Source organism: Lepidochelys kempii, chromosome 2 (assembly GCF_965140265.1).
Source record: "Lepidochelys kempii isolate rLepKem1 chromosome 2, rLepKem1.hap2, whole genome shotgun sequence".
NCBI lineage: Eukaryota > Metazoa > Chordata > Testudines > Cheloniidae > Lepidochelys > Lepidochelys kempii.
The window spans coordinates 80,050,838-80,073,703 of NC_133257.1; the positions used below are offsets into that span (position 1 = coordinate 80,050,838).

The 22,866-nt window shown below is 40.9% G+C and overlaps 1 protein-coding gene across 6 annotated transcripts in view; it reads left to right on the forward strand.

Annotated features, from left to right (window-relative positions):
• KCTD1 (potassium channel tetramerization domain containing 1) overlaps nt 1-22,866 on the forward strand; it is a 145,993-nt gene that overhangs the window by 77,592 nt on the left and 45,535 nt on the right. For 5 of the 6 annotated variants that reach the window (XM_073331337.1, XM_073331338.1, XM_073331339.1 and 2 more), the window contains exon 2: nt 9,058-9,236. In XM_073331337.1, the coding sequence (XP_073187438.1) occupies nt 9,058-9,236 (179 nt within the window). Of the gene's footprint in view, nt 1-8,452; nt 8,548-9,057; nt 9,237-22,866 lie in introns of those variants that run through there. The other variant, XM_073331336.1, reaches the window with a different exon arrangement.

A 22,866-nucleotide genomic window follows, 5' to 3' on the forward strand; every position in this document is an offset into this window, starting at 1 on the left:
ATCAGCTCTCCATTCCCCTAAGTTCCCTGTGTGCAGCCACCCAGCAGGCTAACAATTGCCGGCAGTTCAGCTGAACCTCCGCCCATTGCCATGTGCTGCTCCTGCCCTCCGCCAGAGCCTCCCGCTTGCTGTGCGGTGCAGGGGAGGGAGAAGAGAAGGGCTAATGTCAGGATGTCCTCCTCGCCCCTGCAGCCCAGTTACCCCATCTTCCATAGAGCAGGGGGGACACAGGACAGGGCTCAGGACGGAAGGAGCTTACTGGCAGCAGTCGAGTCTCAGCTTGCTGATCTACTTAAAAAGGCAGTGTACTTAAGAGTGGGGTCAGCATATTTAAAGGAGCAATGCGCATCTCTCTTTCTAACACACAGGGTGTGTCTCTCTGTCTGCCATGCTGTCTTCCCTCCCTGCATTCATGCTGCCTTGTAGAGCAGTGGTTCTCAGAGCCGGTCCGCCGCTTGTTCAGGGAAAGCCCCTGGCGGGCCAGACCGGTTTGTTTACTTGCCGAGTCCGCAGGTTCGGCCAATTGCAACTCCCACTGGCCACGGTTTGCCGCTCCAGGCCAATGGGGGCTGCAGGAAGTGGCACGGGCCAAGGGCTTTGAGAACCACTGTTGTAAAGTTTGAGGCTACATTAACAACGAGTTAACCCTTGAGGGCTCAGCCAAGTGCTAGTTCATCATTTAGCAGTAAGGCATTCCCTGGGAAATATCCCACCCTCTGACTCCATCACCTCAACCAAGCTTCACAGTCATCATCACTGTGTACCAGTATTAAATTGTTTGTTTAAAACTTGGGGTGTGTGTGTGTGTGTGTGTGTGTTTGGAAAAAAATTTCCCTGGAGCCTAACCACTCCCCCCCCCCCATTTACATTAATTCTTATGGCGAAATTGGATTTGCTTAACATCGTTTCGCTTAAAGTCGCATTTTTCAGGAACATAACGACAACATTAAGCGAGGAGTTACTGTATTAACGCTGGTATGAGTAGTTTATAAGACAAGCTTGCTCTTCCACACTGCTGTTCCTTAATTTTGCACCAGATTCTGAATTGGAGTGGCTTACTCATGGTACTGGTTTTATGTTTTCACCTCAAATTATGTATATTATAAATACCTTCTTGCTGTACTTCTGATCAATTATTTTTCCTTTCTGTTATTCTGTAATTGGATTATTGCTAGAAATATCTTTCTGTATGATTTTTTTAAAAATTATTATTCCTATGAGTATTAAAGGGACCCAATCCACTTAAAATTGCACATCAGTATGAAAAGATTTTGCCAACAATTGTTACAAGAAACATTTGTTTTTTTTGTTTTTGTTTCTCTCCGTGTCCCCCCCAGTATTGTCAATTTTTGCATTTGACAGCATTTTTTTATAATTTTCACTGTTTCTCCTGTACAGCTAATCCCCTTTCTTAATTGTTTGGACTTCAAGTTGATAATGTCTCATTTGCTGCTGCCAAAAATTTATAGAATACACATGAGTTAGAATGATCTCTTTCTGCTGCTGGGCAAATTAATAAAACATATTTAAGTACAGAGGGAAGCAGGAACCTAGCTGATTGTAAGGGAGATGCTATGCTTTTCATCAGCACTGTTTCAGGCCTCTCTGATTCAAAAGAGCCATTGGATTGTGCAGGCAAGGCCTATGCCACACCAGAAGATTCCCATTCAGCAGTTTTCCCAGGGTAAAATTGAATCTCGTGCTTTCTCAGCAGAGATGGTAACTGGCAGTGTTCCTTCCACTTCTGAGGCTGAAAGTGCTAGGGGGAGAACAAACATGTAATGTGCCTCTGGCAGTTTTACAATGGGTGTTAGCCTCGCTTTGTAAAGAGGTAGACAGTCTTCTGGAACACTGCCAAGGGGAGGTACTCCAGAAACTATAGTAGAAATTTTCTCATGCAAAGTTGATTTGTATATATTTTTGTTGTGCTTTTAAAAAAACGCTACTGGATTTTTTTATTAAAAAAAAAAAAATCCTGTTCAAATGGACAGTTAACTGATTCTTCAGAAGAAGTTTGCAGTGTTGTTGTAGCTGTGTTGGTTCCAGGATATGTGAGAGACCAGGTGGGTGAGGTAATATATTCTATTGGACCAGCTTCCGTTCCTGAAAGAGACAAGCTTACAAGCTGCACAGAGCTCTTCCTCATTGAAAGCTTTCTCTTTCTTTTACCAACAGTAGTTGAGCCAGTATCTTTTACTGGATGATCTACTTTGTCTCCTCAGAAGAAGACTTCTCTATAGCAGATGTGGGTTTTTAAAATGGGCATGCCTAAATCTTCAGATGTGACTTTTTATAATTGCTGATATGTGAAGGAAGATTAATACCAAAGAGAGAGAATTTTAATTTGGAGGGGGGGGGGAATTAGTAGCTCTTGTTGGTTTTGGGTATTTGTTAGCCTGATACCTCTCAGCAAGAGGATTAAGACCATAAGCTCAGTACAAGAATAGCGTGACCAGTATTTACTCATTTTTTGACACCATGTTTGGGGAAAAAAGAAAAGGAGTACTTGTGGCACCTTAGAGACTAACAGATTTATTCGAGCATAAGCTTTCGTAGTTCACAAAAGCTTATGCTCGAATAAATCTGTTAGTCTCTAAGGTGCCACAAGAACTCCTTTTTCTTTTTGCGGATATAGACTAACACGGCTGCTACTCTGAAACATGTTTAGGAAGTTAGTGATCTTTCTAGAAATTCAAGATGCACAAACACAACTCCAGAAAGACCTTAATTCTTCCCCTTTAAATCAATAAAAGCAAATGTTATTCCACTGCTTGTGAAGACACTGCAAAAATTGAATAGGAACTTCCTGCTAGGGCAGAAATCTCCACTTGAAGTTGATAAATCAGGGCAATCTAAATCCTTGATTTAATGATTCTTACATTTTTTTTTCTTTGTTTAAGAGGAAGGGTTTGATTTTCTTCCAAGTACAGACTGAAAAGGGAATTCTTAAGAGGAACTTGAAAGAAGCTTTAATATTGTTAGATCTTTGTCCACTGTCTTGTTCAGGTAGTATTGTCATGCTGTAGTAACAACATAATGCTAGCATCCAAAAACCAAGGACTAAATTTAGCCCTGATGTTTCTAAGTGCAGCATCTATTAAAGTAATTTGCAAGTTGCACCTGCCATACCAAGGGTTCAGTGGTCCAGGATATTCATTCATTATTTAACCCTGCTACTCATTGGCATCAGTGATAAGTGCTTAGAAGGGAAAACTGACCTTAGTGGGCATGCAGTACTTTCGGTCCTATTGTCAATTGAAAAACTGATTGAAAGCATGTTGCACACACCTTCTTGTATATCTTCTTTCATATAAAACTCAGGTGATTTGTCTCACTTTTTATTATTTGATCTATAATATAAGCAAGGGAGAAAAGATCTTTTTGGGTTTAAAGAGAAATTAATTAAATTTACAGGAAAGCTGTTTCTAATGGCAGGAGCTTAGAGACAGTGTCTTGTACTTATGGTGGCCATAGGGCTGCTATTGAGTCGGTCTTCGATACTGAAAGTGATATTCCCTGGAGGCGCTAACGTTTTTAAAGTGCTATTTAGAATAAGAGATCTGTTGGCAAATGTTGACTCTCTCTCTTGCTGTATCTGGCAGAATCTTCTCTTCTTTTACCTTTCTGGTGGTGGTAGCTTAATTAAGATCACTACGATGCATTTGTATACACTCCTTGAAACCTATTGAATCAGGCAGTTTGTATAGTATAGAAGGATCAAACTGAGGAAGCAAATCAGACATCCTCCCAATTTCTCCAAAAGCACAGTTTTACCTCAGTACAGTACAAGCCAGCTAAGAATTGAGATAAGCATCTTAATGGAATAAATGGTTTGAAATTATAGGTGTCCTTCCCCCACTTAGACATCCTTGGAATAGTCACAGCAGATTTGTTGGGCTTTACTCTGACACCTTATGCCTGATGCATTTAAATTTTGCTTTCTCTAGAAAGGCTACAAAATTCTATTGACAATACAGCCTCTGATCATGCAAAATCTGACTTGTGTGCAGTCTAGTGCAAATTCCAAACACAGCTTTGTTTGTAAATGAGACTTCTTCAGAGGGTCAGAGTCAGGTGTCTTGAATGAAGACTGAGTCCATGGAAAATTTAATTTGAAAGTCTTCAAACTTCTTTCAGTTAAGAAAACAAACATGGCAGATGGAAACAAACTTTGGGCTGGATTCTGAAATGATATCTGGCTTCTTTGTGGTGCAGAGAGCCGGAATCTGGCCACAAGTAGCCAGCAGGGAATTTCCTTGGAATAGGAGTGTGCCAGTGAAAGAAATCGGCAGGGAGGAATATGGCAGAGCAGAGCTTTGTTACATAAGGTCCATTCTATCATTGGCATAAACTAGAAGAGCTGCTCAAAGCCTCACTGAGCCCAGGGCTGGTGGAGATCAGCTGTTAAAGCGTTAAGGCTTCCCCACCTTATCTGTCAGTCCATCCAGTCCTGTCCTTGTCCCTCTACTGGGAAGTGGAGCTCTCCCACAAGAGACAACAATAGTTTAAAAAAAAAAAAGTAGTTACCTATGTTTGTGTTTAACAGCAAGACAGTGCAACTGTAGGTCTCAATTTTATGAAACTGCAGGCCAAATAATTAAATAAATAAATAAAATTTTCAAGGAAGTCAGAGGGACCCAAAATTAAAGGTTTACAAAGAATATGTGGAACGTGTGTCATGTTACCTAGATTATAGTTCTGTTTGGGCATACTCAAAATGACATGGTGAATCTATCCTTACTGTGGTTCTGCTAGAATTTTATCTCTAGATGTCTGCTCCCCAGTGAATTACCTCAGCCTGTTTGTATTAGACTTTAACAGTGAGAACCATTATATTTTTTTCTGACTTGAGTAAAATAATTCCAGTTTCCTGCTTAAAGGAATTTACAGTCAACTGGTAAATGATGCTTCAGTCTGGATATTACCCGAGACGGAGGGGAATTGTTGTCTTTCAGTTGGTTTGCCAAATGCACCATGCTAATCTTTATGTAAAGTTTCTTTCCCTGTTTTATGGATGATAATTGCATTTCCTCTCTCATGTACCAGCATGTTGACATCACTCCCATGTACTTCACTCTTCCCCAATCCCTGCAAGAGGGCTGCTGCTGCTTCTGAATCTGGGCCAGGAAAATCTCTTTCAAAACCTCTGGTGTTGGGGAGCAGCACGAATTGGAGGAGAAAGAGGGAGCCAAGGACTGCCTTCTGTATACTCCTCAGACCCCTGTCTGGGGAAGAGACTTTTCATTGCCAAGGACTCCGAACCTCCTCCCCTAGGACTTACAGAAGTCTCTCACGGTCTCACATCCTAGGCTGTTGTTGAACAGGCAGGCAGGAGTGGGCACAGAGGAGCAGGAAGGAGGGCAGGTCTAAGCATGTTTAGTGGAGTTCTTGCACCACCCATTGTCCTTTGTTGAGAAGACCCCTGTAAATTTCAGCAAGGAAGCAGAGAAACTCTTAACTGCTTTTAAATATTTTTAATTTCAGTGTTCTCAATCACAGCCTTGAAAGGCATACTGTCAACTGAAAATTTTTTGAACTTGGCTAAATTATAAAAAATTAATCTGCCTACCATGTAGGCTTCTGTAGTGCTTTTGACCCCAATATCAGTTAAAAAGTGTTCCTGGATTTAGGATCCAAGGTCACCTTTTGAAATGTGCCTGGAGTCAAATCCCTTCAAACACTCTGCTGCTGATCAGTAATTCACAGGTATCTGAAACAGGCATGTTGAACAACATTTCAGTGAATCAAAATAATTGAAATATGCATTGGCTTTTAAAATTGGAACAGGACTGAAAAAATTGTTATGAACAAGAATAAAGTGAAAGATGAGAGGGTAAAAAACTATGGGAGCTGCTGTCTATGGGGCTCCGTAGCTGTGCTTAACAGTGCCCTCTGTAACGAATGGACTCAGTTTTTATAAACCAAATTGTTGTCTGCTTCAAGAACAATGTCCAAATGTCCCCAGTCTTAAAACAGTGATTTGTTCCATCCATTGTGTCCCGAATGGCCACATGAGACGACAGAAGTGGAGGCAGGCTCACAGTGTTCTCAGATCTTTTCTACCACCTGCTTGTTTTTTCCCCTCTTGTGTTTTATTTTTAAGGGAAACTGTATTTGTAAGCAGTTTAGACAATGGGAATTGTAATTGTGCACAAACACAATACAAATGCCAAATTAAATGTCTTGTCTGATCAATAATTTCCATTAACAATTTCTGGCTATGAACATTTTTTCCCCTCAACCCCTTTGCCCTTCATTGTTCAGTTCCTTATTCATACTAACCCAGACAAGTAATGTATTTCTTGGGTTGGTCACTCGGTCATCAAATCTACATCCTCATCTCTCCCATGGCATGCACTGATTTGCCTTTTAATTCTGAACAATTTATTAAAATAGTCTTGTGTTCTGTCCACTGGACGGTGTTGTTTCATGTTATGCTTGAGGGTTGTACCTATTAAGATTATAAACAGTTTCTTGTGGTGTGTAGCACAATTGGAACCCATCCTGATTTAAGTTCTCTAGGCACCACCATGTCATATTGTCCTCTTTCAGAGTGGCCTTAAAACTGTAGCTAACTAGACATGTCCAGTGAGATGTGCCAAATAGTAAGCTAAGGGTGAAGGAAATTTTTAACTTGTTCTATTTAGCAACTAAATTTTGAGAGATGGGCATTCTTTCTTCAGGAACAACAGATGCAGGTGGCTTGAAAGGAAGAATGTTCTAGAATTTAACAGGATCGCAAAAGTTTTGTAGGAAAGCATCTTTATTTCATGGAATTTTAAGGTAAAAACTATTTATGAATGATAGCTTTGTTGGTTATAGCTTACATCTGGAAACCACTTTCATTCCTCTTGTGACTTACCTAGACTGTGGAGTGACCACAGTTTTTAATCTACCATCCTTGCAATGGTCTATTATGCTGTACCTTTTTTTTTTTTTTACCAATTTGTACACCTTGCACAATCAGTTATGCTGAATGAGGTCCCAGTCTAACTACATTATTTAACCCTGCAAATATGTTCATTTTCTCCTGAGAACCCTGAGGCAGGATATACAGTACGGTATGTCCAACCGAAAAACTATTTCATACTCCATGGAGCTGCAGTATGCTAAATTGTAACAGGAATGTGTGTTGGACCAAAAAAAAAAAAATACTAGAAAGAAAGATAATATAGTACATTGCATACACCTCACAGAATTTGTTTTTGGTTTTAATCACCTTTTCTAGTTAATTTTTAAAGCTCTTACTTTAATGTGCTTTTCTTCACTCCTGTCATGGCTATTACTTATCACATTTATTTCCGGTTTGTGTCATTTTTGCATTTTCCTTTCGCTGTCACTTCTCCAGCTATTTTCCCGTAGCCTTTTTTATTTTGAATACTTTTAACCCAATCTTATTATGCAGATCAGTAGCATCTTGGAGTGGTGGTTGTGCCACACCACATTTATAGTAGATGCCAGGGTTTTGTGTAGCGTGTATATCTAGTATCTTGTCTGGACTTGTCTTCGTTCTGCCCCAAGCAGGTCCTCAAGAAATTCTAGTTCTTAAAGATTGATATTCTGCAAATGTTAAGGTGTATTTTATGAGCAAAAATTAGCCAGACTTTTTACTCCGTCCCCTTCCCTCTTATCTATATTTGACCCAAGTTCACTTTTGTGTATGAAAGAGAAAATTAGTTGTTTAACTATATTATGGTTTATAGATGCCTTGTGTTTGAATTTATTGGCAACAGTGGCCACTATATTATTTCAGATAGACAAGTATCTACCTCATGCTGCCTTTCTAGTTTGAGTCTTTAAGAGCAATATAAAAATTATAAATATTTTAAACACAAAAGAACCTCATTAATCTGACGGCTACCCCTCTGATCATTAATCTGAATACCCCATAATTCTTGCACTCAGCTGTTTTCTCTCCCTGCTTCTCAAAGACTTAATATCATAGTGCTGTACTAAGAATGTATTACCTCTTACAACTAAATGACTTGCCAAATGAACAAAGCATGTTTTTTTGATTTCTCACTATTTTGCTTATTTTTTAAATGAAAAATTCAATAATTAGCAGTTCTCAGCATGTATTAATAGGATACCACTGAATATGTATCCTTCCTGTAGGTAAGAAGTGAAATGGTCTCAAAACAAATCTAGACTGAGTTTCTGTTTGAATCCCAGAGCCTTGAAAATAGCCTGCCTTACTGGCTTCTGCAAAGCACTTCACCCTGCCCCACCCTATTGCATGCACAGATTGCACTACACCTATTCCTCCTCTGTGACTAAAAGTTTGTTTCATCAGCATCTGTTTCTGTTCTACTTTTGGAGCTTGCTTTGGATTGGGAAGCTGCTCAGAACAGCAGTCTATTTGAGGCACATAGGGGCACTTGTCACTATAGTATAATTTTTAATGGAAAATGTCTTTCTCAAAGGCTGTCGGTACCCATTGTTTTACAGTACATGAACAGTTGGCTAGTCCAGGTGTTTCCTCTTTTGTTTTCATGATATGTGGATTGGAAATTCAAGAGAAGCCTTTGCAGAATGGAAGAGCTGAGGGTTTGTATTTGTCTGTCCTAACTGCATAGCAATGGGTGGGATTTGGAAAGAAACCCAAATCCTGTGTGCTTTTTAATTTTAAAAAGTGTGTATTGTTTTTATCCTTTCTGACTCCTTTAAAACTATTAGTATTTGTTAGTGACTTTACCAGCTCTTAAATAAGCGAATATTCCTATCTTATATATAATAGTTTTATAATTAATAGTATTTGGAAACAGACTTTTTTATTCAACACTAATGGTTCTGTGTTTTGTTTTGTTTTGTTTGTGTTTTTTTTGTTTTGTGGGTTTTATATTTATTCAACTTAACAATATTTAAGTTTAAAAGTTGAATTGATATTAAAAAAAAAACCCAACAACTAATACCAGTCTCTGATGCAATAAATTAAAGTTGCAGGCTGAAAATGAGATTTAGTGATAGGTGGCTATTCGCTGCTCAGTGGGCATCTGTGTCTTTGGGGCAGCCGGGCAGCCTTAAGGAAATTCCTGACTCATGTCTGTCTCTTTACAGGACAGTCGGCCAAATATGTCAAGACCTCTGATCACTAGATCCCCTGCATCTCCGTTGAACAATCAAGGCATCCCCACTCCAGCACAGCTCACAAAATCCAACGCACCAGTTCATATTGATGTGGGTGGGCACATGTACACCAGCAGCTTGGCCACGCTTACTAAATACCCTGACTCCAGGTAAGGGTAAAGATTGCATTGCATGTATTTTGCCATTCATTGATTCAGATTTATGCTTAGACGTTATGGGACTCTATTCTCAAAATGTTACATTTCACTCCTTTGCTTTAAAATGAGCTTAGTGTTTCTGAGTAGGTGGAAGGTTGATCTTTCTTCCTCTCCTACCGTACACCTTAGACTAAAGACACACACATTGGCAAATCCCTTTTGTTTATGACCTAAAATAAAGTTGGCACCAAGGCAGATGTTCTTAACCCTTGCATAAAGTCTATTACTATGCACTAATTTTCTCTGTCTTCATATATGAAAAATCTAATGACATGGTTACAAATTTACATACAATTTAAAACAACATTTTTAGCACCATTTACTTTCCCACACTGTTGACCTGTAATCCCAGACAGCACTGTTTTAAAATACAGTTAAGATTGTAACATGTCTAATAGCACTCACTTAAAACCTTATTAGATCATTTGTATTTTTAAAACAATTGCAATTATCTGTGGAATCCTAAATCTGCTCTTATATCCCCAATTATACGCGAATGGCTTGGGGATCCCCATAGATCATGAATATTAAATAATGCTAGGAAATTTTTACATCCACAGACCAATTGTGTGATGTCAATGGAGTAAAGTTCCATCGTAGAGCTGGGGGGGTGTCTATTCTCTTTTATTTTAAAAAAAAAAAAAAAAGCCCTGAACATACTCTTGATAAGCTTTACATGGGCAAGATATTAATTCCTCACTCTAATAGATAAAGACCTAAAAAGTCTCACTCCAAAGTCGAAAAAAAGGAGCTACGCACAAAAGTGATGTTCAAAATTAAAGCTGGCCAAGATATGGGAATTCCTTTCCACAAAAAATTTCAGTTTTTGCAACATTTTTGTCCTGAACTGGGATGAAACATCAAAAACATAAATTTTGTCACAGGAAGAGATTTCAAGAAAAAAATCAGCCTTGGTAGAACCAAAAACCTCTGGCTGCTCAGTTCACCTGAGCCACAAGCTCCAGGAGCTGGAGAGTCAGAGAAAAGGAAAATTCTGCAGTAAAAGTTTTGCAAAGAGGGCATTTTTTGTTAGTAAATCATTCAGACTAAATTTTTTTTTTTACCAGTTCTGTACAGAACATCACAGCTGGGCTATTCAAGCATCCTCTTGTATAGTATTTCTTGTTGGTGGCACCATATCCCTCCTGTTTAAATCACAGGTATAATTTAGGCATTTTACAAGTGCTGTAAATGTACATTCAGTGCACAAGTCAGTGTACTGCTTCTGCTTTGAGTTTCCTCCACATTGCAAAGTACCATATTTCCTGATTACAGTCCTGTCACATGACTGCTCTAAGTGTCACACTTCACACCTACTGTTCATCTAGTTCAATAACAATAATAGAACCCTTGGAACAATTATGCTGTTAAACCATTTAGCAGTTTAAGCTCTTTGCTTTTATCTGTTTTTTGGTTAAAAAATTTTTCAGGTTATGTAGCTGTACTTTCCTTTTTTTTAATAGCACATACAGTCCATTTTAAAGCATAGGGTTCTGTTCTGAGCATACACATCACTGCAATGACACTTTTTTTTTTTTATTCTTCCCTCTGCTAATGCAATATAGCTTATAGTTTTAGTAAGGGTGACAATAGTATTATAATACTAAAGGCTCGTGGAGAGAGAGAAGAGAATGCTTATGGAAAGAAAGAAAAACAGAAAATAAAAAGTTTATCCTACCTGATAGGGCATTTATTTTCAGAACAAGGAGCACTGCCTCGTGTGTGTGTGTGTATCAGAAGGGGGAGACCAAGGCATCATGAAGGGACAAAAGAAATACAAGAGATGTGATTCATCCAAGAACTGAAAATTTTTCTCCTGGTCCAGGAACAGTGTATGGAAAAAATTTAACCCTGAAAGCATTTGTAGTGGTCTGCAAAACTGGTTCTAGCCTTGTTGGGAACCTCTCTTAGGGAAGTGAAGAACAACCATATGAAGTGGAGTTCGGGCAATTCAGCATGTCTCAGGATCAGGCTATTGATACAGTCATGGAAGCTTTAAAGAAATATTTCTACTCCTCTTGTTTTCCTCTTCTAGGAAATTTGAGAAACCATTTCTGCTAATATATGCAGCTACTGTTTCCAAGTTAGAGGCAATATGCTGGTCCAGCAAATTTAAGTGACCAAAATAAAACATCATATGGGTGGGACGGAATTTCAGCTTAATCTTTTCTCCTCTCTGTTCAATGTGCCATTGTAACACTTTATGAAAGTGGAAATGGCAGCTGCCTATGTTAGAATCAAGAATTTAATAAATTTAAAATGTAATAGCAAAAGTACTGACTTTAAAGAAAACAAAACAAAACCCACAACCGCTAGGTAACAGCTGTCTTGTTTCATGTCATTGTGATAACCTCTTTTGTTTCAAGTCTGCACTGTTTGTGTGTGTGTGTGTGTTTGTTTGTTTGTTTTAGTAGTCCGTGTCTCTTGAACCAGTAGATGAGTGAGTTACACAGATTAACTACTTGATAGTGGGGATTCACAGCCACTTCTAGAAAGTTTAAAACACAATTTTTAGTATTGGCAGCCTCAAAAGAGCAATTACTAAACCAGTTTAGAAGTCAAGTCAAGGGCTGTGAGGTGATAAGATGGTAATCATGATGTGACTTTTATTTTATTTTTATTTAAGGTCAGATATCTCACAGTCTTCCAGCACACTCATTTATTTTTATATTTATTGAAGAGTTGGGAATATAAACTTTCCAGTGATACACTACATTAAATTTTAGCCCCAGTAGTTGACAAGAACCTGACATTCAACCTTACATATATAACTGGTCCCTTGGATTAGCAGGTTTTTGTGGCAAAATTCCAGAACTTGAATCAGTGTTACTGTTGATTTCTGCTTTGACTAAGGTGGAAAACAGAAAGAAGGCATGATTCTTGTAAAAATGTGGACCTTATATTAAATGCCCTCTGTTGTTTATCATTGGAGGCACAAGGTCACAGTTTCACATCTCCCCAGAACAAACCATGAAACTGACATGGTTCAGCTGAGATCTTGTCTGAGTGATTGTCCACCTGGATTCCACTCTGGGTGTATATGCGCGCAAGATCGGATTTTTTTTGGCCAGTAGTGCTTATGGCCATGCTTGCACCTATAGTACCCTCATACATCCTTCTCCCCCAGCCCCTCCACCTAAGGGCATAAAGCCCAACTATCCTTTGGTTCCTTCTTTTTGCCGAAAGCTGTGAGATGGAACCCGTACAGCATCCATCCTTTCTTTGCACACTGGTTAGTCCTGCTTAGTTGGCTGGAATCCTAACTAGTTACTTTATTTTATTAGTTGAATAGTTAATAGCCTATTGACTAAATACTTATTAATAGCTTTGTAAATAAGCTTCAATTAGGATAGATCCTACTTTAGCTCTATAGACATGTGCTAGCAACAGGGCAGAAGCTAAATCTCCAAGATTCAGAACCTGTCCTTTATGATATGCTTCTATGCCTGATGGCAACTGGTGCTCCCAGTACCTACTCTGCCTAGGCGAGAGACGCCTCCAGTAGCAATGTTGGCATGTCATTCTTCTCAAAACGCACTCAGAGCCAGGGAAGCTCACGTGAAGTTGTTCCTTCTTAACAGCTCAATGCAAGCTTCCTTGAACACCGAGAGGAAGGCTACAGCCAGGCCTCACTCATATAATCAGTCTCCCTTAAGGTACATCTACATTGCAAACAAAATAAAAAACACAGCAATGGGTCTCAAAGCCTGGGTCAACTGAGTCAGGCTCATGGGGTTTGTGCTACAAGACAAAAGATAGCAGTGTAGATGTTCCTGCTTAGCCTGGAGCCTGGGCTCTGAAACCCGATAATGGAGGGTGAGCCTCAGATCCTGGGCTTCAGCCCAAGTGAAAACACCCTACCTACACTGCTATTTTTAGCCCCATAGCATGAGCCTACTCAGCTGACACGAGCTCTGAGACTTGCTGCCACAACTTGGTTTTGTTTTTTGCACATACTCTTATTGCTCCAGAGAGCTGAGATTCCAGTCCGAGTAGCCCCATCTCCTCAAAGGCCCTATTCATCTACTATCTTGGTATTTCTATCCTCTGAAAGGGGCAGAAAGGAGCATTGCTCAAGGGATGAGCCAAGGCACAGGTCACTATCTCTGGCACCTAGCAAATTGAGACACGAGAGTCATCAGACACAATTTGTCTCAGGTGCCATCTTCTAAGGGCTAAAAGCCTGCAAAGGCACCAGACAGTGTCTCTGTACCAACTGCTAGGAGTGCACATACAATAAATTAAATTGGTGGAGTGTGTTTCTCTTGATACAGGTCCCAGCGCAGAGTGCATTGGTACCAGGAGCGTTGACAAAGAGTGCTTCAATACTTGGAGCTTTGGAACAATGTCTTGTGGTAGTTAGTATCTCAGCACCAGCTATCTTGGTATCTAAACCATACATAGCACGGAGTGACTTACTGTGAGCCCAGTATCTGTCATCTCTCCTTGAGAGATTGAGTGTGGTGGTATCAAAACCACTAGGTCTTATGATAAAAAATAAATAAATAAAGTAAAAAATCATCTGTATGTCAGGTTAAAGAGGCATCCTATCTCCAGTAGTGACTTCTCCTCCATACAGGCACAAGATCCTCTCAATGTAGTGGCCCCTCTCTGGGAGGAAGAATACACCTTTTCTCCTTCTTCTCTGGGCATAGTAGGGACTAGTCTCCCACCCCTTCCTGGGTAGCCCAGTGAGAGTTTGGAAAAGATTCAGTGAGAGGTATCAGGAAAAGACATTGCTTTTCATAGCCCTCTTTCTACCCTCCAGGTGTCCCTCACTTCAGTATTCATATCCTTACCATTTGAGGCCCTATTGGATGCCTATGGCATAGCAGTACTCCTGAGAACCTGTACTATCCACTGTCTCCAAGACTAGAGCACCCTCCCCAAAGAGAGTTTTAACTATGTCACAAAAGCAGCTGGTACAGCCTCAGATACTGGACAGAAAGGAGGAGGAAAGTGAGGAAAATTATCAGCTGCAAAGAGAAGGAAAAACTATCCCTGCTGTAATCTCCTCCTCCCCAGATGAGGCAGTGACCACGTCTGCCTCAGTGAATGAATTCAAGGTGTTCCAGGATCTCATAATGCACATGGCAGAGACCCCCAGGTATGCCCCTGGAGGTAGTTAAGGAGAAATGACCTAAAACTCTTGGAGATTCTACATGCTTCTACACCATGCCCATAAATGAACGACTCTTGACGCCATTGAAAAACACATGACCTGCACCATCATCCATTCCAGCCATTCTGAAATGAGCTGACAGGAGGTACCAGGTTCTTTGCCAGGGACTGAAATAGTTTTACTCACCTTCAGCACTTTGTTGTCTTGTAGTGGCTGCTATTCAGGAGAGGTCAAAACAACAGGGACCTCAGAAACCCACACCAAGAGAGAAGGGCCTGAAGAAATTGGAACTCTTTTTGAATGGAAGGTGTATTCATCAGCTGGATCCAGCTACAGGTGGTGAATCACCACTCTTCTCTTCAGATGTGACTATTTAAATTGGGATACGTTGTCTGTTTATAGACAAGCTTCCAAACACCAGGAAGAGATCAGAGATCAGCTGACTGCCTGCACTGTCTTGCAGGTAATGCTGGATGTGTCTGACAGGGCTCCAATTATTATGGTCACGACAGTAACAATGAGGTGGTTGTTATGGCTTCAGACTTTGGAGTTCCCCAGGGAGATCCACACAATTGATCTCCCTCTTCCCCCATTTGAGGGTAACAAACTTTAACTCTGAAAAGGATCAGGTCCTTTATTCCTTAAGGCTCAAGGGCGACTCTACACTCTTTGGGGCTGTAATGTTTCATCCTCAAGGAAGAAGCAAACATGTCTGAAGGATAACTACAGGCAGTGCACCTTTGCCCAATATTATCAGCTAGAGAGGAGCGTAGAGCCAAAGAGGAAGACACAGATTCCACCATATGTGGCCCTCTTCTGCCCCACAGTCTAGGGCTCCTAGCAGCAGCAGATTAGATGCTAATGTTGAGAGCCTAATAGAATCACCCCAGGATTTTTCCCCATTCTAATTGCTTACATTTTGGCAACTGCTTCTTATTCTGGGGGAGGTTGGACTGGGATTGCTTCAGGCTGAGGGGTCCTGGAGATTGTAGACAAGGGGTATTCCAGCCAGTTCCAGTCCCTTCTCATCCCTTTCCTCCTGTCCCCTTTTAGGAACCTTTCTTACAAGAATGTTAAAACAAAAAGTGGACTCCCTATACAGCTGGGAGCAGTGGAGTAGGTGCCCTTAGATTTCAGGGCAGGGATTTCTAGTCCCATTGCTTTCTGATCCTAAAGAAGAAAGGCAATCGGTGGTCCATCCCGGACCTTCAGTGTCTCAACCGCTTTATTCAACATTTCAAGTTCAGGGGTGACTCCAGCCTCCACAATTTTCTTGTTAGATCCTCTAGACTGGTTTATGGCTCTCAACCTACAAGATACCTGTTCCCTTACATTAATCTGTCTAGCCCTCAGGAAATACCTCCGATGTCTGTTAGAAACTTTATGCTACCAGTACAGGATCCCTGCCTTTTGGTTTTTCCACCACAAGGATATCCACCAAGTACTTGGAGGTCATGGCAGCTCATCCAAGACTACAAGGAATCCAGGTCTATCAGTACCTTGACAGTTTACTAACCTGAGGAAAATCACTCCAACAGGTGAACAACTTTATTCAGGTAACCCTACAATTCTTTGCTTTGCTGAGCCTCCAAGTCAACAGAGAAAAAAAAAAACCTGTATTGACTCCAGCTCAGAGTATAGACTTCCTAGGAATAGGTTTAAACTCCAGATCAGCAAGTGCTTACCTTCCACAGGAAAAAGTCAGACAGTAGTAAACTCCATCAACGAGTTTCAAGCTTACCCAGAAACACTGATGAGAGCACGCCTCTGACTTCTGGGACATATGGGCTCGTGCACCTGTGCATCGCAATTTGGCAGATTTCACCAAGCTCCGTACAGAAGTGGTTGAAATGAGTGTATCTACCCAACAGACATTGCACAGACACGATGGTCACAGACCCACAAGAAGTCCTCTCATTTGTCTGGTGGAAAGATCCTCTTCCAGTGTGCAACAGAGTACTCTTCTCTGCACCTGTACCTACCAAGACTCTTGTGATGGATGTTTCTATTCAGGCATCGGGGACGCATCTAGATGATTTTCAAATCAAGGCCTATGGTCCCCTCAGGAAGTTTGCCTCCCATAAATATCCTGTATCTCTAGCCATTTACCAATCTCTAGGTATTCACAATACAAGTGCTGATAGTCAGCACGACTGCTAGCATTATTCCCATAGGCAAGAGCGAGAGGGTGAAAAGGCTCTATCAGGAGGCATGTGGCGTGGGAATTGGTGCATTCATGTCTAAATCACACTGGTGGCTCTCTGTATCTTCCCAGCCTTCAGAGCACCCTGGGTAGATCAAATACACAGGCAGTTCTTGGACAACGATAAGTGGGCTGTCAAAGATGCAATCCTACAAAACATTTTTCATAAGTTAGGCCTTCCAGAAATAGACCTGTTTGCCATAGACCAGAACAAGAAGCGTGAGACATTGTGTTCTGGGGGAGGCAAGCCCAGGAACCCTGCTGGATACCTTTCTCACATGCGGGACACTGGGATTGGTACCTACCTTTCTGCCAATCTCCAGGATACAAAGGTTTCTGAGGAAACTGAGGCAAGTTAAAGGACTGATGATTGATAATCCCAGCATGGGACAAGAAGTTCTGGTATTCAGATCTGATGATGAATCTTTCAACACAGTCCTCCATTGCATCAGTCTCTTAGAACAAATGTCAGATCCTACACCTCGACCCAATTTCCTTATATCTGACAGCCTGGAAGTTGGCTGGTTGACATCCATTGAAGAAGCTCTTCAGCTGAGGTTCAAAAACATTCTGCTCCAAAACAGGATACTGTCAGGCTTACAAAGTTAAATGGAAGAGGTTTTCTATCTGAGCATCTTAGCACCAGCTGTCTCCCTGGACATCACCAATTTCAGTACTATTGGACTATTTCCTAGCTATGGAACTAACGAAGCGCAAACTGTTTCAGAAGGGTTCAGCTAGCAGCAATATCTGCACGCTGCCATCTTATCCAAGGCAATGCAGTATTTTCTCATCCTACAGTGGCAATATTCCTTAAGGGCCTTATTCATGTTTTTCCCCAATTTAGGAGACCCCTTCCTCTTGGGATCTCAATATAATATCAGAATGTCCCTATTTCTGAAATCTCTAGTTCAGCTATGTGATGCTCAGTTTACACACTTACCAGCACTACTGTTTGGCAGAAGCTTCCAAATCAGGTATCCATTTCATAGGATTGTCCTGCATTCATTATTTAAATAGGGCTCCTATTACTCACCTCCAGGCAGATGAATAACTGCTTGTTAGTCACCAAGGGTGGAATCCGTGTGAGCAGTTACTTTGAAGAAGAATGGTTGCTCACTTTACAATATCTGTGTTTCGTTGAGATATGCTGTCCACATGGTTTCCATTAACCACCCTCCTTCCCCGCTACTCTGGATTCCTCCTGCTCTGAAGTTCTGTATTGGTGAAGGAACTGAGGAAGGGTTGGGCCTGCTACATCCTTTATGCCTTCAGATGGAGGAGACATGAGAACATCTATGGAGCAGGTGCAGTCCCAGCAGACACTGCTGACCAAAAGAATCCAATCTTGTGTACATGGAGAGCATGCATACCAAGAGTAGAGTCTGTGTGGGCAACGCATCTCTAACCCCAGTTGCAATAGGGTAGGTAACCTCTCTCTGAGATAAAGATAAGATATTGCTAGCTAATGGCAATCTTTATTTTGAAAGAGATGCCAGCAAAAAGAGGGAAAACTTAATTTAGTTTATGTTAAACTACTGTTTTCAGTCAACATCCAATTTCATTTCCCTGCAATGTGAATGTGGATTTTATTTTATTAATCTTGGTCAGCATTCACCTCTTTAGTTGAATTTCAGAATTAACCTCAACAGCAGTCTATATCTACTTGTTTTTATTTGTAAAACTTTTTGGTGACCCTTTGTGGAGTGGGAACATTCATGCGTCTAGCCTGTAGGCTGTTTTAAATCACAATAACAATCTAATAGCTAAGGACTTGAGGAGTCATCTTACATTTAGTGATGGGCAAACCACAAGTGTTCTGAAAAGATCAAATTTTCTCATGAGATTTCCAGTGTTGTTGGACTTCAGCAGGTCATGTAATATCATGTCAATGGTCTAGGTTATAGTTTTTCAATATTTTCTACTATGGATGAAAGTTGAAGGCAGAAAACTGAAACTTTTGAACTTTCTATATTTTTGATTTCATTCCAAATTTTTAGCAAAGTTTCAGGTTTGCTCATCTAGTTATTTAGCTTTTATTTTACATGGCCCCTGGCTGGCTCTTCAGCTTAGAAGGGAGCATGACTTAAAGGTTAGAAGCTGGAGAAGAATCAGATCTGGTTTATTTGTTGTCTGTCACTGACCTGCTCTGTGACCTGAGACACGTTACGAAACTATGGAGTCCTTCCATTTCTCTTATGTAAGATAATGAAAATCTCACCTTTTGTAAAGTGCATTGAGATCATGATTAAAAGAAAGCAGCGTGTTAATGCAAATATTTAGAAGCCAGTAATTGAGACGAGCAATTGATGACTTTTGTCAAACTTGTGGAGTGCAAACATGTAGCTTAAACAAAACTATATGCTTTTTTAACCAATAGGATTATAATGTGCAAAACATATCTTCCTCTTTGTCATTTTGAATCTAAAATACTTTCAACCTCCTATACACCTGGTATTGTCAGTAATACATAGTTATAAAAGGGAGGCATCAGAATGCTGAATTATGATTATACTAAATACTTTAATCCTTCATAGTTCAAAGCTTCTGCAGTATTTTCCCACAGCAACAAACTGTAAATTCCTACTGCACAGTATAACTTTATGAACCCATTTGAATGAACCAAATAAGACTTTTTACCCTACTGCCCAACAAAATACTCAAAACAAGGGAGAGTTGGATCTGTGGCCCTTTTAACTCAGAGAAAGGAAATGTGATGAAGGTTCACTAGGAACTGGACTGATGATTTCACATAAGACACTGAAGAGTCATCAGATAACTGCTAAGTAGTAGTTTCTGATTCAAGCTAGATTTGAACCAGTGATCTCAAGGTTAAATACTTTGTATTGCACCACTACGCCCCTACGCTATTCAGTCTCTGTATTCATGAAATTCTGTACGTTTGTCCTAGCATATGATCTTACTCCCACATAACTGGTTTATGTTATATTGGTCTTTTCTAAATTGCAGTGTAGTTGGTAAGCAAATTGGCATATGTTACATATATAATTGCAGATCTAAACACACTCTGCTTCCACCTTTTGGAGTCAATACCACCAGCCACCCATGGGGTGTGTTTGGAGCTTCAGGCTATACATGCCAAGTTCTGGAATGTGTCTTTCTGGCAGTAATCCGCTTTCCTGCTGCCTTAGCATCCATTTACGTTTCCTATTTCATGGGACTCCTTTTGCAGAACTCTTTTAAAGAGAGGGTAAGTGGGGTGGGAAGATTGCCCAGGGACTGATGGTAACCACACTTACCAGTGCAAGTAATGCATAGGTACTAGCCAATGGAATATGTTGTCTGTTCCTGTAGCATGTAGCAGTAAAGCTTGGCTTTACTGTTTTAGCTATTTTCTTAAATGAGGTAGAGTCTTAGCTTCATACTCACTTATCCCTAGTTTCTACCCTGTCCTTCACCCCAGTGTCCAACTCTGAGGTTTCCTTCCCTTGTCCCTCTCCAGCTGCTATGTCTGCCCCCTCGGCTCCATCCCTTGCTGCCATGTGTCATCCTCCCCCTCTTCTATGGGTCTCTCTCTCACTCTTTTCTGGCATCTCTGTAGTTTACATTCATGCTGTTATCCTCCATCCTGGAAAAAAATCTTTTTCCTGATCCTCACCAGCTGCCTATTTCTGCTGTCCAGGTTTACTTCAGCTTGTGTCTTGATCCCTTTCTCATCTGGATTTTTACTTCTCTGTTCCAAAAACCACCCTTATGGAGGTTACTAGTGACTCCTTCCTAGCAGAATCAAAGAATCATGTCTGTTCATGTTGTACTTCATCGGTTAGCTGCCTACAATATTATTAGTTGTTCTTCCTCTCTCCCCAACCGCCGGGCTTATTCAGCTGTGTGCTCCTAGGTCTTCTGCTTGACCTCTCCTTCAGGGCCATTTCTGGTGACAACTTGTTTTTCCCCCCTCCTTTTTTCCCTGGCATCATTCAGTGGTCCAACCCTGGTCATCTCTTCTCCACGTACCCTCTTCTCCATAATTTCAGCTACATCCCTCTTGCTGATGGCTTCCATATCTACCTCTCTTCATGTCACCAGTTTCCATCGCCACACATCTCTATCGGTTGCTGACACTTCTTCTTACTGGAAGTCGCACGACTATCTCAAATTCAATTGGCCAAACTTACCAGGTACAAACATACCTTAAACACAAGCTATTAATTCAGCCCAGTTTATCTAAACTGCATTTCTCATCTCTTTCTTTGCTCCCTCTTCCATCTCCATTTTGACAGCTCTACTATTCTCATCTCCCAGTGACCTTTTTCACTCTGTCCTTCTCCCTGCATACCCAGAAAATGTTCTCTTTCTTTGTAACATCAACATGATCCACTTCTTTCCTTGCCCATCCATACTGATAAAACCAGCAGTGACCATTTCTTTTTGTAACGACTGTAACCACTGCCTCTCTGACCTCCCCATTACTGTTAATTTATCATAGTGGGCACTATGTGCTAGCTGTTTTCTAAGCCCTCAAGGTCTCTGTTCCCAGGAACTCAAAATCTAAGAAACTTGTGTTGCTGTAAGGTAGTTCTCTTCAATGAAGCCTGTCCAGTATACTACTGCAAAATTCATCTTTTTCTCCTGCAACTCTGACCACATTGATCCCTGCCTGAAGAAGCCTATAAAGTTTTTTCATTTGTTGCATCAAATTCAGCCTATTGCCTCTCCTTGAAGGCCATACATCGTATCATCTTTTGCTTGTTTAATCTCATTATTTATTTATTTATTTATGTATTTATTATCTGGATTACTGTACTACCTGGGAGCGCTAATCATGGACCAGGACCTCATTGTGCTAGGTACTGTACAAACAGAACAAAAAGACAAAGAGCTTACAGTATAAGTATAAGACGAGTATAAGTATAAGACGATGGGTACAGACAGAGTAGTAGAAATAAGCGATGAGACAGTATTGGTCAGCATGGGTCTCAGCACACCAGCAACCCAACCACTATCAAGTTATTTGTAGACATGGCAAAGGAGAGTTTTGAGGAAGGGTTTGAAGGAGGATAATTAATTAGGTTTGCAGATGTTTACAGGGAGCTCCTCCCAAGAGCAAGGTGCATCATGGGAGAAAGCCCAAAGGTGCCTGTTTGAAAATCTAACAAGTGGGTTATGGAACATACCATAATGGTGCCGACTCTCATTTTTGATAGGCCTGTGATACTGAATGAGAGGCGATAGGTAGGGTGGAGATATGCTGTGAATGGCCTTGAAAGTGAAGACAGTGCTTTGATACGATAGAGGAGAGGAATCCAGTGGACGGATGCAAAGAGGGGGTGACATGGTCAAAGCGATGGGCTAGAATATTATCTTTACAACCGCATTCTGAATGGATATGTGCAAGACTGCATTTGTTGATGCCAGAGAAAAGGATGTTACTGTGATCAAGATGTGAGGTGATGAGAGACTGGATGAGAGTTTTAGCTGTGGAAATGGATTAGAAAGTATTGATTTTTAAAGATATTACACAGAAAGAATCAGCAAGATGCAGACATAATCGGGATGTGAGGACCTAGAGAGAGCTCTGAGTCGATGATGATGCCCAGATTACGCGTCTGAGTCACAGGCAGGAGGGTGGTTGTGTCCATGATTGAGAAAGGAGGTAACGAGGAGGGTTGGGGGTTTGGTGCTCTGTTTTAGCTATCTTGAGCTGACATGAGATAGCGGTCTGAGATTTTAGTTTGTACAGCAGACAGATCTGGAGTAGAGAGGTAGATCTGTGAATTGTCAGCATAGACATGGCATCTGAATTTGTGTTTTGCCGATGAGATTACCTGGAAATAAGGCATAGAAGCAGAAGAGAGAGGGACCAAGAACCCATACACAAAGTTGGAGGGGGAATGAAGAGAATGTTCCGAAGGACTTGCTGAAGATTGATTATGGAGGCAGGAGAGGACCTGGTCATGGAAAACAATAGAGGACAAGACTTCAAGATGAGCTTTCTTCTCTGCTCTCATTTTTCCTTCTTCTCCTTCTTGATCCATGTATTCTTCATTGTCTGCTCTCCCTGGCATTCCATTTTACTCCACCTCCTCTCTGCTTTGTGCCTTCTTTCATGCTGTTTCCTGCCCTTGAACAGCTTCCCATCTCTTGTACACTGAGCGCCGTCAGTGGCCTCCGGAAAACCCGCTTGTTCCAAGAACGCTTCCTGTGCTGATCTCCTCACCAGTTTTGTCCAGCACATCCTTGCTTTGGACTTTAGTTTGGTTTTGTTCATTGTAAGCTGCCTTTGAACAGTGACCTGA